This window comes from Manis pentadactyla, chromosome 4 (genome assembly GCF_030020395.1).
Source record: "Manis pentadactyla isolate mManPen7 chromosome 4, mManPen7.hap1, whole genome shotgun sequence".
Classification (NCBI taxonomy): Eukaryota; Metazoa; Chordata; class Mammalia; order Pholidota; family Manidae; genus Manis; species Manis pentadactyla.
This window is the reverse complement of record NC_080022.1, coordinates 119,830,933-119,847,820: the sequence shown is the minus strand read 5'-3', so window position 1 is coordinate 119,847,820 and position 16,888 is coordinate 119,830,933. Positions and strand designations below refer to the sequence as shown.

At 52.1% G+C, this 16,888-nt stretch overlaps 1 protein-coding gene and 2 long non-coding RNA genes across 4 annotated transcripts in view; 1 reads left to right on the top strand and 2 right to left on the bottom strand.

Annotated features, from left to right (window-relative positions):
- The first annotated feature begins 81 nt into the window (after positions 1-81).
- LOC130683427 (uncharacterized) lies at positions 82-6,269 on the top strand. The gene is made up of 3 exons (XR_008997138.1): positions 82-235; positions 3,005-3,091; positions 6,047-6,269. It is a non-coding gene; the product is annotated as an uncharacterized LOC130683427 (long non-coding RNA).
- Positions 3,097-5,002, bottom strand: LOC130683428 (uncharacterized). The gene is made up of 2 exons (XR_008997139.1): positions 3,668-5,002; positions 3,097-3,623 (listed from the first exon to the last, which is right to left on the bottom strand). It is a non-coding gene; the product is annotated as an uncharacterized LOC130683428 (long non-coding RNA).
- ALKBH5 (alkB homolog 5, RNA demethylase) overlaps positions 5,563-16,888 on the bottom strand; it is a 23,682-nt gene continuing 12,356 nt past the window's right edge. The window contains exons 3-4 of one of the 2 annotated variants that reach the window (XM_036893971.2): positions 10,601-10,756; positions 5,563-9,743 (exon numbers count right to left, since the gene is read on the bottom strand). In XM_036893971.2, the coding sequence (XP_036749866.1) occupies positions 9,566-9,743; positions 10,601-10,756 (334 nt within the window). In that variant the 3' untranslated portion in view covers positions 5,563-9,565. The remainder of the gene's footprint in view (positions 9,744-10,600; positions 10,757-16,888) is intronic. The other variant, XM_036893972.2, reaches the window with a different exon arrangement.

Genomic DNA, 16,888 nt, shown 5'->3' with positions numbered 1-16,888 from the left:
ACCCGCCCCGCCCCTGCCCTTCAGACAATGGGGGGAAGACAGGGCCCCAGCTCGGCCCTGCTGGCGAAGACGCCCGCCGAGCATGCGCCGCAGCGCGGGGCCTGCCGGGCCTTGGAGTCCGCTCGCGGGGTCCCCGGCGTGGGCGGCGGGTAGAGGCTTTCGACAGGGCCGGCGAGTGTTCCCCAACTTGGAGGCCTTTTCCTTCCTCCTAACAGCGAGCGGCGTGCATATTCAGGTAATGAGGCAGCTCTGACGCGAAAGCCAGGGGAATTCTGACGCGGCAACTCCCTGGCCCCTCCGCTCGTTTCGCCTTCTACGCCACCGGCCAAGCGACATTATGTATTGTCAGTTTCGCGAGACACCACTTTGTTCCCCAGTGTGCCGGAACCCTCCCACGGCCGTGCTTTTGCCGTGGCTGGGTGGTCAGTCTGGAATGCGCTCCTCAGCCCCCAGCCCCCTGCGGAACTCCTACACATCCCGCAGGATCCAACATAAAAGGTTTTATTTGGCAGCACCGGGGATTCTTAGGAGTGCCATCAGCCAAAGATAGGCTAGAGACCCAGCAGAGTGAAGAGGCCCCCAGGAGATGGCATTTGGGGAAGGGCCTGAGATTGGATTTGGGCTTTTCCGAGATGGAGAGAGGGTCTCCCCTGCGTGGGGAACAGTATATAAACAAAGCTGCACTCCGCCTCCAGTCTCTCTGAGGGACAGTCTGCCTCTCCCCACCCATCTCCTTGGCCTCCTTTTCTCATCTGGTCAGTAGCCTCAAGGCTGAACCCTTGTTCCCAAGGCTGAGGATAGGCAACCCTGGGCCCTGGGCTGGGCATTTCCAAGCTCCCAGAAGCTTAGGTGGGGCAGGTGGACCAGGTCCCAACCCCACCAGCTGGTTTCTGACTCCCAGGCAGCTGCTAAGCAACAGAGGTCTGGCTGTTGCCCTCCACCCACAGCAGCCCTGCTCCGCCTTTCCCTGGGGTTGGGGCTGGGGCTGGGAGAGGGGAGCAGGGAGGGAAGATAATAAGAACAAAGCTTAAGTACCCACTGTGTGGCAGGCACTATTCAAAGCCCTTGCCTGATTTCAACTGAATGCCTTCAATGCCCCTATGAGGGAACAAACAACATTGCCCCAGTTTTAGATAAGGTGACTAAGACCACATGGGCAAAGGCCAGGGGTGGGTAATCTGAGCTGTGGACAGAGCTGGCTGGGAAAGGGTCAGACTCCACCAGCCACTGCCCCCTACTGGCTGAGTGACAAGGCCTGGGCCCAGTTGCCTCTTCCACAAGAGGGCCTCACACAGGGAAGTGTTAGGGAGTTAATTCACATCCTGACATCAGTGTTTAGCAGCTGTGCAGCCTGGAGCAAGTTACTTAAGCTCTCTGTGCCTTGGTTTCCTTCTCTGTAAAAAAGTGGGTAATACTAGTTCCTAGTATCTACTTCAAAGGGTTGTTGTGAAGATGAAATGAATTAGTATTTTTAAAGCCCTTAGACCATGCCAGGCAGGCAGGAGAAACCATGTGAGTGTTAGCTACTAACAGTGTTATCAAGTAGAGTTCTTTGCACCTTGCCCTTTGAGCTCTTCCCTCTGTCACCCTGGGCAAGTCCCTGCCCTTCCTCAGTCTCCATTTATGTCTTTAAAAGACTTAGTCATCAGGCAGTAGGCAGCCAGGCCTCCTTTACTACACACCCCCAGCTCATAATCTGGGGGAGACAGAGCCAAGTGGAGACCACCACCACTTGGAGTTCACTATGCTGTGGTAAGAGGACCCATGGCAGAAGAGGCAGCTGGCCTAGGGTAGGTGTCCTAGAAGTCGGGTGGCAGTTGAAGCTGGGCTGTAACTAGGAGTTTAACAGGTAGGGCTGCATGTAGATGAAGGGGCCTGTGGCAAGCAGGGTTTCTCAAAGTGTTGGAGCACCTGCACACACTTGTTAACAATGCAGATTCTAGATCCCTGAAATGTGAATGCCTGTGGAGTGGGGCCCCAGAATCTGGATTTCAAACCACCTTTTCCAGGTGACTCTTGGCCCCATCCAAACAGGTTGAAGGAGGTTCAGTGGGTATGCTGAGGTACAAATGGGTAAAGTGACACCCACAGCCCATCCACACACAGGGCAGGGTTTAGGAATGGCACTGGGTGCGTACATCTCCTGGGCTGAGAGGGTTCAGGGCTTTAATGACTGCTCGCTCCCCCAAGAGCCTGGGCCGCCCAGGCCTTTCGAGTACCACAGTAGTCCAAAGCAACAGGGCCAGACCACCTGGCCAAGTCTGTGCATTGCTTCTAGCAGGAAACAGGCTGGGGAGCCGACCAAGGGCATGAATACAGGGTCTCAGGCCCCTCCCACCTATCCTGGTAGTTGGGGTAGGCAGGAGGGCCCTGAGTCAGCAGCCCCAGAAGGGAAGGGAGAACTGGTCCCTCCTTCCACCTCCCAGCCTCAGGTCATCCTCGGGCCAGGGAGGAACTGCTGCATTCTCGGCATTTCCTGGGTGGGATGGCCTCTCCCTCCTCCCACCACCTTCTAGGCCACCCCAGGGCCCTGGCCCAGTTCTGAGGTGGGACCCAGGTCTAACTTCACATCCTGACATCCCCTTGCCAGCTGAGTGACCTCAGGTAAGTCACTTGTCCACCTGAGGCTTTAATTTCCTCATCTGTAAAATGTAGCAAGGGCTAAATGAGATGATTCAAAATGGGAGTTGACCACAGGGCCCGGCAGGATGTGCACCCCATGAGCCAGCTATTTGTAAGACTTGCTCCAGGCCATGCTGGCTACCTCACTGTTCTTCAGATGCCTCAGGATCTCTGTGCTTGCTGTTTGCTTGCCTGCAGTGTTCTGCCCCAGGTTTTCACTTACCTGAATCCCTCGCTTCCTTTGGTCTTGACTTTCAAAATGACACTTGCTCAGGGGAGCCTCCCCAACCTCTCTTCACTCCTGATGCCCTCCTCCACCTGTGTTTTTCTGACAAACTTCTCACCTATCACCTATTTATGTTTATATTACTTGTCTCCCTAGCTCGAAGATGAGCTCCCCAAGGACCTGCTTTTTAATGCTGTCCTTCACTGCTGTGTCCCCAGTGCCTAGAACCATGCCTGGCACACAGTAGGTGTTTAAAATACATATATTTATTATGTTTATATATGTTTTAAAAGATTGGAAGCAAATAGAACAAAATAATGTGTGGGTGGTGAGTGCTTTTTGGCTTCTGACTTTTCAGTTATGTTGGAAATATTTCATTGAAAATATAAAACACAAAACTAATCCACACTGTTAAGCAGTCCACAGAAAATGGTGGTTGATAGGATATGGAGAGGCAGGTGGAGGTAGGGGTGTCCCTGAACCAGGCTGGCACCCCAGTAAAGCTGTACCTGCTGTGTCTGCCTGAGTCCTTGAAGTGATGTACAAGGTGGGTACAAGGATGGTCCCACTTTAGACAGTAAACAGATGCCAAGGGTAGAGAAGTCACTTGCCCAAGGCCAGCTGTGAAGGAAGGGGGCAGTGATGGAAAAGCCCCAAACAGGTAAAGCAGGAGCAGCAAGAGAGTGGGAGGAAACCAGGAGAGCCTAGCTGAGAGGTGGGCCCTTGCCTTCCAGGAGGTGGCCTGGATCCCAGCCAAGGCCTTTACCCTTCTCTGCTAACCAAACCACACAGCTTCTTCCTGGTGGTTCCCCCCCCTACTCTCCCAAACGGGAGCCTAGGGAGCCTAGCAGGCCTGAGGATCCCTGGAGTGGAGTCTGGGCTGGGGGTAGGGGTAGGCAGGGCCTGGGGCAGAAGGTGAGAGAGAAAGCCAAGTGGGGAGCTGCCTGGGGGAAGGAGCGAGCACTTCCTCCTGCGTGGTATGCAGAATAAAGCTGGCTTTAAGGGCTTCTTTACGGCCCAGATAGGAGGCGGCAATGGGCCTGGGACCCTCAGTCCACAGAGGGTGACCAGGTGCTGGGCCTCAGTGAAAGCAAGGCCAAACAGGCAGCCCCAGGCAGTCCTCATCTTACAAGGGAGGATAGATAATACAGGTCTCTGAACCTCCAGCCTAGCACTCTTCCAAGTGCAGGACACTCCTGACACTCGCTGAGCCTGGATCCTGAGCTGTGCTGCTTCTTGGCTTATGCTGGGCCACAGGCCTGGGGATTCAGGACTGTACACCTGGCCCCCGCAGTATGTCACATCTGAGACACCAGGGCTGAGGCAGGTGGACAGTTGCAGGCCTACTTGCAGGCGAGGTTCTGTATGTCATTCCTCTCTCCAGATCCAGGTTCTAATTCTGCCTCTGCTACTTCATCTTTCTGGGCTTCAGTTTACTCATCTACAAAATGGGGGCAAGTATCATCACTGCCATTTATTAACACTGAGCACTTAAGTCTGTGCCAGGCATATTAAAGCCATTCCCTTAATCCTGTGACCACTTTACAAAGAAAAAAACCAAGCCAGTCAGAGAGGTGAAGAAATTTGCTCAAAGTCACACAGCTAGTACATGGCAAAGTTAGGATTTGCATCCAGGCCCCAAGTTAGGTGTTAGAGGTTATGAGAATTAAATGAGACAATTCGTAAAAGGGCCTCACTCATAATAGGAGTCTAGGAGAGCATTAGAGTTCAGTCCTAGTCTCTCAGCCAAGAGTAGAAGCACTGGGATCACATAGTACACAGTACACTCTGCGCTGTGCTAAGAGAAGCCAGGGTCTGCTGAGCCCAGAGGCAGACTGGGTGGAGGCCAGAGAAGGTGGTTTCCAGCAGCAGTCACCTAGGCACGGCACATGCAGACTTACAGAGAGACTGCCCTGACAAGTTAGGGCCCTTCCGCACGCCCACTAACCCTGGGTGCCCTGGCTGGGCAAGGCAGACTCAGTGGAAAATCTAAGTTCTTGCCTCTGGGGCCTCAGTTCCCTCCAAACCAAGGGATGGCTGTCCCCTGCCTCACTCTGAAGCAGACTGTGCTGCCACGTTGTGGGCACAGGGGGAACCGCACCCATGAACTGGAGGACCCTCGTGCACCACGCAGTGGCTCTAAGCCCACCTGGCCTGGGGTCGGGCCCCTTAATCTCCAGTCAATGCAGTGGCTTTCTTACTGATTCTGACTGGCCTCAACACAGCAGCCCAAGAGATGCTAAGTTTGATCACATCCTGTCTGCTCAAAACCTTCCAGAGAAGCCACTTGCAAGAGCCAATTGTCAAATTTAAGAATTTTTATGATTCAGTTGTTAAACACTACCATTATTAAAAACGAAGTTATATGAATTGAATTATACTAAAAGCAAAGGTAATGTTCAAAACTACGTACTTCCTATTTTACTACATTTTAGTATTTATGCTCTTTAATTATATATGTTGTGTCTGCATGGTGGAAACACTGTATAATGGTGTTCTCAACTCCTTGTTCAGTGACCTCATGTTGACAGCTTGAAATCAGCCATGATGGGAGTATTTCCACAAGGGAAACTGGCACACACCACAAATCAGGCTGGATTTATTGTTGATTTTCTAGACCAGTGCCATCTAACAGAAGTATAATGCAAGCCACCTAAGTAACATTAAATTCTTAAGTAGCCAGATTTAAAACAGTACCAGGAAAACAGGTGAAATTAATTTAAATAGCGTATTTTATTTAACCCAGTATGTCCAAAATATCTTTTCAACATGTAATCAATATAAAGTAACTACATTCCTTTTTTCATACTAACTCTTCAAATTCTGTTATTTTACATTTAAAGCACATTCAATTCAAACTAGCCACATTTCAAGTGCTGAACAGCCAAATTGTCCAGTGACTGCCATATTGGACAGCACAGGTCTAGACTTACAAAATCAGTGGGAGAAAATATTGATGCACATTAAATTTAAAAGTAGTGTGGGGGCTGAGAGATTTCAATCCAATTAACATGTTCAACAATGAGTTATCAGTAGCTCATGTATCAGATTTAATGACATGTCTGTTGGGAAAAGAGCAGTGTAGAAGGCTAAACAGATATCAGGTCCTTAATCCCCGGAACTTGTAGATTTAATGTTTTTTTACTTTGCAGATGTGGTTAAGATCTTTACATGGGGGGATTATTTTTGATTATCCAGATGAGCCCCAAGTCCAATCACAAGTGTCCTAAGGAGGGAGCAGAGGGAGATCTGGTACACATAGAAGAGAAAGCCATGTGGCCACAAGTCAAGGAATGTCAACAGCCACCAGAAGCTGTTAGAGACAAGGACTAGAGCCTGCAGAAGGAGCATGTCTCTGCCAACACTGTGATTTTGAATTTGTGACCTCCAAACTGAGAAAATAAACTTGTGTTTTAATCCACCAAGTTTGTGGTAATTTGTTCTAGCAGCCCTAGGAAACTAACAGAGCAGATGGGATGCAACTCCGTTTACCATTATAGTGGTGGAATTACTACCACAGGTAGACTACAAATACAAGAATTCAGCAAAAATCAATGAAACCATTCTCTGAGAAACAACTGGCTATATAGAACTTACAATTAAGACTATTGTATATTTTATTATTTGCAATTTATGTGCTACAGATCTTTTGCATCAGTACAGTTTATGACAACCTTACATGTATGTGTGTGACACACACCAGGTCTGTCTTGTGTCCTCAGCAGCTGGCACAAAGCTTGGTACACAGAACACTCAAATATTTTTTGAATAAATGAACGTAACTTTGGGCCTTAATTTCCCCCACCACACAAAAGGGTTATTGGAACAGGGTGGGCTTCCCAGGTGGGCAGGGCTGGTGCCAGATGTTAGAGCACCTACTGTGTGCACAGCTGGGCTGGGGATGGAGAACAATGGGATTTAGCATGTGGCCCAAACAGCTGGTGCCCCAGGAGATGGCTGGGGACAGTCAGATTCAGGGAGTCAACTGTGGGATTCCTGCAGGTTTGGGGAATTCTCAGAATTATCAGGCTCAGAGATGGAGTAGCATGGAGCCACTATATAGGTGCAGAGGCTGAAGCCAGTGATACAGGAGGACCTAGTAGGGCTGGAGACCCTCCCTCTTGCAACCATCTCACAATCCTGCAGGTTCCCAGGGCCTAGGTAGAGCTCAGGACTGGCTTTGTCACAGCTGCAATTGGGTTCCTCCTAGCCCCCCAGCTTTCCACATGAGCCCCATCCCATGCTCCTAGAGTCGGGCCAGGCAGAGTCGGGGGTGCCCACCTCTGCCATGTATAGTCTGGATGACCTTTAGCAAGTCACCATCCCTCGGCTCCAATGTCTCCTCTCCAGGGCATTCAGGGCCCAGTCTGCCCAGCCCAGTGGCTACCCTTCTAGGTCCACTGGCTGCAGACCACAGGGAAGGCTCTGGTCCCCCTCTTCATATTCTGTCACTGATTGACAGGACTGAGCCATGGCCAGTCACTTGCTCCCTCTGGACTCTCTCTTCTCTGTTAAATGGGCAGTTAAGTGGCCTGCCACGTTTCCGTAGCAAAAATTTGGCCAAGCAGACTGGCTCTGAGCACTGCAAGCAAATAAGGGAGACTCCAGACCAAAGCCTTTGACTAGAACCTGGGAGCCAGGTCCAGGATATCTGAAGGGACAGAAACCCTCTGGGCCCCAACCCCACTGCCTCCTATCCACATCTGCATCCCACAACTATACATATCGTGAAAGCCGGAGTTTTGCTCACTACTGGGGCCATGGTGAGAGCTTGGCTGGTATGGAAAAAGAACTCAAGAACTTGTTTCATGAGCAAAGCCACTTCTACACAGGTAAGACATCAAACCTTCTACAAAGGCAGGCTCTCCCTTGCCTTTGCTCATGTTGTCCCTTCTTCACTGGCATGCAGCCTTTCTGATGACTCCCGAGAAAAAGGGGTTCCAGGACTCAGCAGGGTGTGATCCTGTTTCCCATGGGGCCCAAGGTACCCCGGGCACCTGAACACATGGTTTATGAAGTCCGTCCTCTTCAGAATGGGGCAAAGGGCAAGTCTACCTTCAGCCCTCAGTCCTGGGTCAGAGACTGGTCATCCCCTCTAGGGTGCTGGTAGGCAATAACTCTGTTGCCCTCTACCCCTTCATTTTAAGGAAAAAAATAAAAGGATAAGGCAAGCAACAAAGGCAAGTCCTCTCTTATGACAGTATCAGACAACTGTTTCAAAATATATTAGATTTGGTTTTTATTGTAGAGCACACATATCAGGGCAAAGTGCTGCACACAACTACAAATCATTTTTGGAAAAAAAGCTGTAAAAATAACTGCAACTGCTTTAGTATGCAGTCCCAACTCAAATCCACACTGGCAAAGGAGTTCTGGCCCCTGAGAGGGCTTCTTGACGGTGGCTGCCTGATTTCTGCAGCCTCAGGCCTAGGCTTCCATAAGACAAGGCCCCTTGGGGTGGTAGCAGCCTGGAGGCTGGGAGGGCCTCTGCTCTCAGCAGGCCTGGGTCTTGGCCCTGGCCTGCAAGGAGATAATACTAATGAATCTACATCAGCAAAACTTTGCAGCCTTGGAGCATCTGAGTAGGTGGAAACTGCCAGAGACCTAACTTTTTTCCCCCTTTTATTATTCCTTAAAAGCCCCTTCCCCAGCTCCCATGCCCCAGAGGCAGAGAAGGCACCAACCCAATCTGTAGGCCCGAGCTCTGGCCTTGGATGCATGCTGCAGGCAGAGGGGGCAGGCACCTTCCTACAGGGATGAGTGGGGAGAAGGCCCAAGTTAGCCCATGTAGGAGAAAGGAAAAGGGAAAGGAAAAAGCCAGGAGGCCAAGGGAAAAAATAAAAACTCAAAAACCAAACAGAAACCCTACCACACACAATTTTCCACACCCCAAACACTAGACATGGAAGGACACTGTCCCTCTAGCTAGAAACAGTTCCTAAAACTGCCCCAACATGGCCAGTCTAACTGTTCCATACAATCACAGGCATATGCTTGAAAGGGGCAACCCATCAAAGAGGTGTGCTCTTGGCAAGAGACGTCAGGAGCACTGAAACCAGCCTCCTGGCAGCCTGGGCCAGTGGAAGCCCAGGGGCAGCCAACAGCTTTGGGGTGGCAGCCCTGGCACTGTTTAAGCCTCTGCCCTGTCATCCTGAACAACTCTGCTGGAGGAAGAGGGTGTTGGCGTGAGCTTCCAGGGCCTGGAGAGCAGGTGAGAAGTTGGCACAGCAGGCCCCCTGCCAAGCCAGCCAAGCGCAGGAGACCTCAACCCTCAACCCAGCGCAGACATCAGTGGGAGGGGGTGGCAGGAGACTGACTTCACTGACAATGCTGAAAAGATTTACACTTAAAGCAAAAGGAGAATTTTCTTAGCCAAAACGTTTTGTTGCTTTTAAATAAACCCCGTCTGACATAGCCCCACTTGAAGACGGCTGCCCCCCACAACCTCCTACTGGCCACTCCAGTGTGAGCTTCTGTTCCCTATAGATGCCACAGCTTTTTCACCTAGAAGAAAAACCAAGAACATGAGAACCAGGTTCCAGCCAATTCTGTTCTTCAGCCTTAATAGGCAACAAACCAAGGAAAAAAATATAAGGAGCAAAAAAAAACAAAACCCAAAAAAACAAACAAAAAATAAACAGAAACCCTTGAACGAAACAAATGAAAGGGGCGGCTACGTGAGGATTAACCAGAGTTTCCAGCTGGGTGCCGCAGGCCTCAGTGCCTGCGCATCTTCACCTTTCGAGCCGGGCTGCCCGCCGCCTCTGAGCAGTCCTCCCCAGACTCATAAGACTTGCGCCAGTAGTTCTCAGAGCTGAAGCTCCCCCGCCGCCGGTGTGTAGGCAGCAGCACTGAGCGCCGGTTCTCTTCCTTGTCCATCTCCAGGATCCGAGGCCTGCAAGGAAAGGGGTGAGACTGGCAGCATTCCCCAGACTTGGGTCTGGGACTGACTCTCAGCCATCTTCTGGGCTCCCTCCAGCTGGTGGTTCTCCACAGGGAGTGGTCCTGGCAGATGCACTGGCATCCTAGTCCTCGCCCACGAAATGCTAGTAGCCATTTCTAGTCCTAGAGACATTTCCCAAATGCGCTGTGGGGTCTGCTGGGCTCCAAGTCCAGTACCACAGGACGCTGTCCAGGCTGCCAGACAGAAGGCAGCCTTCCCTATCAAAGCCTCAACACTGGACAGACTGCCATCTACCTCTACTTCTAAATCCCTCCCCCTAACTCCCACTTTCTCTCTCTCTCTGCCCACCCTGCCTCTGCTCACCAACCCACCAAGATCTTCTTGCGTTAAGAGTTTTAGCCCATTCAGCACCTCCTGCCTAGACTGCCCTTCCCATGTCTTCCTTATGCTTCCAGTCTCAGCTTAAAAGACACTCCTGCAGAAACTTTCCCCAACCTTTTGAAATGGGTCCCCGATCCACTGCCTTCCAAGTCCTGAGCTTCCCTCACAACATTTAAGTATAACCCATGAGAACGTTTGTCACGGTGGACTGAACAAGGAAGTCATGGAAAGGCTAGGAAGCATTCCCACTTGTCAAGAGTCTCGGCCCAACCCTTCTCTCTGCGGGTACAAGTAGGCGGATAGGGGTTAGGCAGGAATGCTACCAATGCCAACCCAGGCAAACCAGACACAGGCTTTGGAAAGGGGGGCAATACAAGGCCACACACCCCAGGTTTCCCTACCCATCTCACCCTGTAGCCAAGGTCATGGGGCTGCTTTGCTGGTCTTGAGGGTCCTAAGCTAAGTACCTGTGGGCAGCATCAGGGTCTGCCTTGCGGTGGGACCGCTTGGGTTTCAGAGCAAGATCCCTGTTGTTTCCTGAAAGACGATCTGAAGTATAGCTGGGTGGTAACACAGAGCTGCTCAGGGACTTTGTTTCCAACCGGGGCGCATCTAACCTCGTCCTGTAAAGGAAGTGCATATGGACAGTGAGTAGGCCTCTGGGGAGGGTGTGGGCCCCATCAGACCAATCCTTTCTCCAGCCAGGCTAAGTGGAGGCTAGCAGTCTCTGGTCGGTGCCTCAGTCTCCTTACCAAGACCCTCCCTCTTAAGTTCAGGCTTAGGAGTAGGAACAAGAACACTTCTGCTTGGAGACTTCCAATGATAGGGATCTGTTGCCCCATGGGAAAGATCCCAAGGCTCACTCTTGGCTGCACATGGCAGCCCCACCTCACCGTACTCAGGCCCAAGGTTCTCCAGGGCCATCTACACCACCTGTCAGAGGCCTGAGGACTCCCCACAGTGGGCAGCAACATATGCCAACAGACGCCTACATCCTTGTCTGGAATACCAAGACAGGAAGGTGCCCCTGGCCCAGGTTTGAAAGGGCTGGAAGGGAACAGAGTAGGAGCTCCCCTACTCTCTCATACAGGAGAGCCCGGGTCCAACTTCACATTCACACACTTGGCTCTGGTCCCGCCACAGCCACCTGGCAGCTTCTGCTGCTTCCAGGATGCTGACCAAGCCAAGGCCAGAGGGTTCTTGAAGGCAAAATCCCCACCTACCACTGGGTGCAAGTTTCAAGGAACACAATGCCTAGTAACGGAAAAGCATGCAAGTGTGGATGGGAAAGAAAGGGATGGAGAATCTGGGCAGGGAGTAATCCAGGACAGTGGTCCAAGTCCTTTATGAAGCCAGGCCAGGAAGAAGCTGGCCTGGGAAACCTCCAAGAAGCCCTGAGGCTTCCTGTGTCATACAGAGAAGACTGGCCAGTCAGGCCAGAGGCATCAAGAGGCAAGAGAGAGGCCTGGGGTGGGGAGTGAAGGGGACACAGCTGGCAGAAAGCCCTGTAGGCATCTCTCTCACAGGCTGCTGGGCACAAATCAGTAACTTGAGGCAGAAGGTGCTGTGGTCAGGGCAGGACTCAAAGGAAATCCCACAAACACAGTCAGAGGAAGACCACAGGAGGGAAATCCAAGGCCTAGGACACTTGGCGCTCTTGGTGACTAACTGCATCTAGTCCTCAGAGCTTCCCCTACCCCTATGGTTCCTATGGTTGAATCCCAGGGAAAACTAGGTCAGCAAAACAGTAAGTCACATGCCCTGGAAATGGTGGGAGAAAGGTCTAAGCCGAGGTGAGACTCCAAGCAGGACAGGTAGGAGCCAGCCTGGACCAAGTCTTTCTCCTGAGGCCAGCAGGGGAATACCTTCCGGCTGGAAACCAATGTTCTGATGCCTTCCAGCCAAGCTGATGGGCAGCCAGGCAGGGCAACTTGCCCTGCTCCTCTGCTTTGGCCTCACAGGCAGGGAGCCAAGAGAGGCCCAGCTGCACTGACTGGCCCACCAGTCTTAGCTCCACTCTGGGCACTCTAGGCTCAGGGAAGCAGGACCTAGAAGCAAGAGGAAGATCCAACCCCAATGTTGCTACTCGGAGTCCAGGCTAGTCACTGTCTGTCTCTGGACCTCAGTTTCTCCATCTAAGCAAAACAGAGACAAATGTGGTGATGTAAGGCCTCTTTCAGTTCTAAAGGTATAGAAACCAAAGGCAAGTCACCTCCCTCATGGCTAGAATTCTTTAGAAGGGCACTGGGAAGAGGTGGTGCTGGGCAACACCCAGACACGACAGTGGAAAGTAGAAGCACTCGAGCCCTGGGGGCCTCATAGCCTTCTCTGCACTGGAAGGTCCAAGCAGCAGAGATTAGACCAAATGAGACATAAGCCTTTAAGCCCAACATAGAGGACTCCACAGAGAAAGCCTCATGGAGGAACATTCCCCTCTGGTGCTATGGAGCCAACCCCAACACTAAGACCCAGCAGGTGCCAGGATCATGCTCAGGGCCCAGGACCCCGGAGTTGTCTCCTCAGGTGGGTGACAGACGACTAGGGAATAAAAGAGCTACCAAAAGAAGATCCTGGCCCATATTCCTCTGGGGCTAGAAAACATAAGCCCGTCCTGCCAGGCAGGCACAGTTGGGACATGTGGGGTCCTAGCATGGCCCCACCTGAGCTGCCTGCTGCCAGGACAGTGGTGGTGGCCTCTTACTATGTGTCTAGGACTGCTGGAGAAGCTGGGGAGACAACTGGGACCAGCTGAGACTAGACAGACAGGCCAGAGACATGTCCCTCAAGCTGTCTGAAGGAGTGGAAGGGTGTTCCCCTCAGTGACAGCTCAGGAGGCAGCCCTCAGAGAAGGAATGATCAGAGGTAGCCCTGCCAGAAACCCAGTCTCCTGTACCCAGTTTGGGGATAGTATGAGCTCTGGGACCCAAATGGGCTCTTGCCACATCCCCAGTGCTGTTAAGTCCATCTCAGAACAAATGGAGAAGCTCCTGCCCTCCCTCTACTTCCAAAAAGCCACCAAGCTGCAAGAAGCCAGGAACCAGATCCCAAGCCCAGACCCCACTACGGCTTAACTTCAGAGTACGCTTCTCTTCAAAGCCAGCCAACTCCCAAGGAGCAGGCCAGGCCCCACAGGGTTTGGTGGACAGAGGCACAAGCTCGGAGACAGGAAGCTGGTTCTCACAGTAAGGTCTGGGCTTGGGCCTTCTCAGATGGCAACAGGAACAAAGACCTGCCCTACAGACCTGAGTCGACATCCAGGGGTCACAGCAAGGAACCCCAGTTACATGAGACCCAGGGTGTCAGGACAGCTCCCAGGACAAAGCAGGGAGTGGGCCTCGGCACAGGGGAAGCCAAAACGAAGGGAGGATGACCGATCATTAATGTCACACATTTACATGTGACCTGAGGGGAAGGGAGCGAGTTGACTGCCTCCCAGAGCTCCCCTCATATTCGCTCATGGAACCCTCCAGAGAAGCTGCCCTTGGGGACTATTCCCACAGTGAGGTGGGGAGCAATGCTAAATCAAAGACTAAGTCACTGGCCGAAGTCTCACAGCTGCTACCCCATGACAGCCTCTGAGGTCCAGGTGGGCTCTCTTCACTGCAGCAGAGCAGAAAGCTATCTTATCTGGACAGGTCACCATTTCTGGGAGACAGTGAACCAGTCAGCATTTCAGTCCCCACTGAAATGGTTGGGGCCCCATAACTTCTCACTCTACCCTCACCAAGCACTACTGTGCTACAAAGCCTGCCTTTCCTAATGGAGAGAAGACACACGGTTCAGTGTGGTGGGCCTGAGTATCCCTGTGCCTATTGAGTGACCTATGCCCCTTGGTCTAAGCTCCAGCACCTCTGAGTATCTGACTCCTACAAAGCCCTGGCCTGCACTGCTACCTCTCCTGCAAAAGTATCCACCCCCTCCTGGCACCACTGCCATCTTCCACCAGCCTCCCTTCAACTCCTGCCCTGCTTACCCCACAAGGCAGTTCTGTGACAGGTATAGAGGCCTGCTTTAGTCAGAAGAGCCTAAAATGAGAGCTATCACCCAAAGAGAGGGCACCCCAAACACATGGTCCAGGGCTTCCAGCAGATCTCCCCCCATACCCAGGTCTGTGTGATACCCAGACCCCATGAGGAGCCTCTCCAAATCAGTAAGCCTGGTTTCCACAAAGTCACATCACACATGCATAACCCAGAGCTCTAAGGGCCTGGGCTCCACAGATGTCAACCAGAAACAGGGCCCAGGAATCTCCCAGATCAGGCCTGGTAAGGGCTTGATAACACCCTCCAGGACACTACACACCAAATTTGCTTCACCCACGTGGGCCACTAAACAACATACCTCCAGGTCTCCCGTTCCTCCCATTCCATGTGACCCTGCTCCCACCTTGCCTCAACTAGGCACAGCCTTCCTCATCCCCTACCCCTGACCCATTAAGATAGAGAAGAGGCATGGTGAGGACGGGGCTAGAAGCACCCCCCAGCTCCATGACAGCCCCAATTCATAGGTGAGAACATTGGGCTCAGGTAACCAGTTTGTTCTCAGTGAGGAAAGGGCAAAGCCCAGAAGCCCAAGTCATTCATATCCTCTGGAGGTCTCAAATGCCCCCTTATTCCTTGGGCAGGTTGTGAACACATCACATTGGTCAGGTTGCCAAATGGGCAGGGAATATGCATGTGCACACAGACACTGACTGGACCAGGGAACTAAGTGGACTAACCCGTGGCACAGGGGACAAAAACCATGGAGACAAAGCAATGACAGTGATCTCAGTGGAGGCAATGTCTCAGGCCTGGCCAAGTCAGGGAAACCAAGTGCTAGCTACTTCTCCCCCACCCCAGGGACACACCTTCCATCCGTACCCTCCGGCTCATCCACTCACACAAACTCCCATCTGGGCGGCTCTGCCTTCAGGGAGGGTCTCCCCTGACCCATGGGACCCCTTGGCCTAAATGACCATATAAACCATTTAGCTCAGCCCTCCTACAATCTCTCCCATGAAATCCCTCACCCCATGCTCATACGCCTCAGTGGCTTCCCAGTGCCAGCTTTCTCCAACACAGCATGAGGTCTTCTGAATAGCTTAGATCATATCAAGCCCTCTGCCCCATGTCTACTCTATGTTCCAGAATGGACTACCTCATAGTCCTCAGACTCTGGGACTCTGTAAAGGTCAAATCTCTACTGCTTAAACCGTCTGCTCCAAACCTCTTCCACATCTGCCTGAAGCCCACACATCCTCACCAGTTCAGATGGCAATTCTCTGGGAAGCCCTCCTTGACCAGCCCCCGGTGAGGTGTTAAATGTCTGCTTTCCCCCAAAGGAAAAAGGAAGAGACCATACTGACCGCATACCTGGCACTAGCACAGAGTCCGGCACACTCCAACCTTAGCTAACATTTGGCAAATCAATCTCTAGCTGCTTTACCTAGCTTCAGCTCACTCTGAGCTTGACTCCCCTTGACCAAAAGCAAAGGAAATGGGCTATTTACACTGCCTTGAGCCACTTTATCTGGTTAACTGGACAGGTAAACAAGTCTTTAGGCAGACCCAGCACAGCCCCAGGGGAGTCCCAAAGACCAAGGAACTGGGTGTCCTGGCCACCAATTGTAAGGCCAAGGGCTACCCACAAGTCATCATTCCTGATGACTGTGTTGATCCAAGGGCTCCTTCCGACCACTGTCCTGCAAACTACAGAGGTCGGTCCTCTACACTTCCCACCTTCCAGCCTTTCAGCTTACATTTCTGCCTGACCAACAGTTTCTAGCTCCGGAGTCAGATCTACCAGGCCTGTCCCAACCACACCCCAACTCCCAAGATGGGTGCAATTTTTTGTTTTTGTTGGGCCCCAGCAGACACACTGTGCTTTTAGGGCAGTGCTCACTCTGCCTGTGTTCAACTGGCATGCAAAAGGCCGACCTGGTACATACTGGGCACCAAGGGAGCACTAAGTTTCCTGCAGGCCTGCCTCAGGTGCCTTGTGCTTGTGAGATGCTTAATGCTTCCAAGTCAGGAATCCCTACTCAAAGACCACTCCAAAGCAGCTAGATGACCTGATGGAGCCCACTTCCTATCTGAGCTCCTTTCCAAAAGTTATACCCTCTACTCTCAGGGTTAATGTGTGGGCAGCATTCTGCCTGATGCCTAGTAGGTGGGTGCCTGGCACGGGGCAGCATGCAAGGTTCTTCAGAAGGCTGCACAGCAGGAAATTGTGGAAAAAATGGAACACTGCTCCCTGTCTCCTCCACTGGCCCTGATGAATTGCTACACCCCTGATGTTGGCCAGCCTCTTGGTTCTCTAACCAGTAATCTAAAACTAACCACACCTTCAAAAAGGTTAGGTCCAGCCTCTCTGGTAGGGGTACCAATGATTGACAAAGATGCACATTGGGCTGCTTGCCCTGGGTGGACCAGGTAACAGTGACATTCAGAAACTGGGAGATGCTGAGGAGCTGGCCCACCTGCAGGTGCTGCCTCACCCCGCTATGTAGTAGCCCCCTGGCTACTTAAAATACTCTCACCAATCAGCTCTCTGCTCACAGCAGGGGCAAGAAAACCCTTCTGTATGTGAGCTCCAGTTTCTTACTCATCCACCCAATGACACATAGGGGCAGAGGTGCAGCTTGGGTGCGCCACTAGGCAAACCACCACGGGACCATAAGACTCAGCAGCAGGACATCCATATTCAAGGCCTCACTCAGCCATTTACTGGCTGTGACCCCAAAGAGGTTATAACACTAAGCTGCAGCCTGAGGA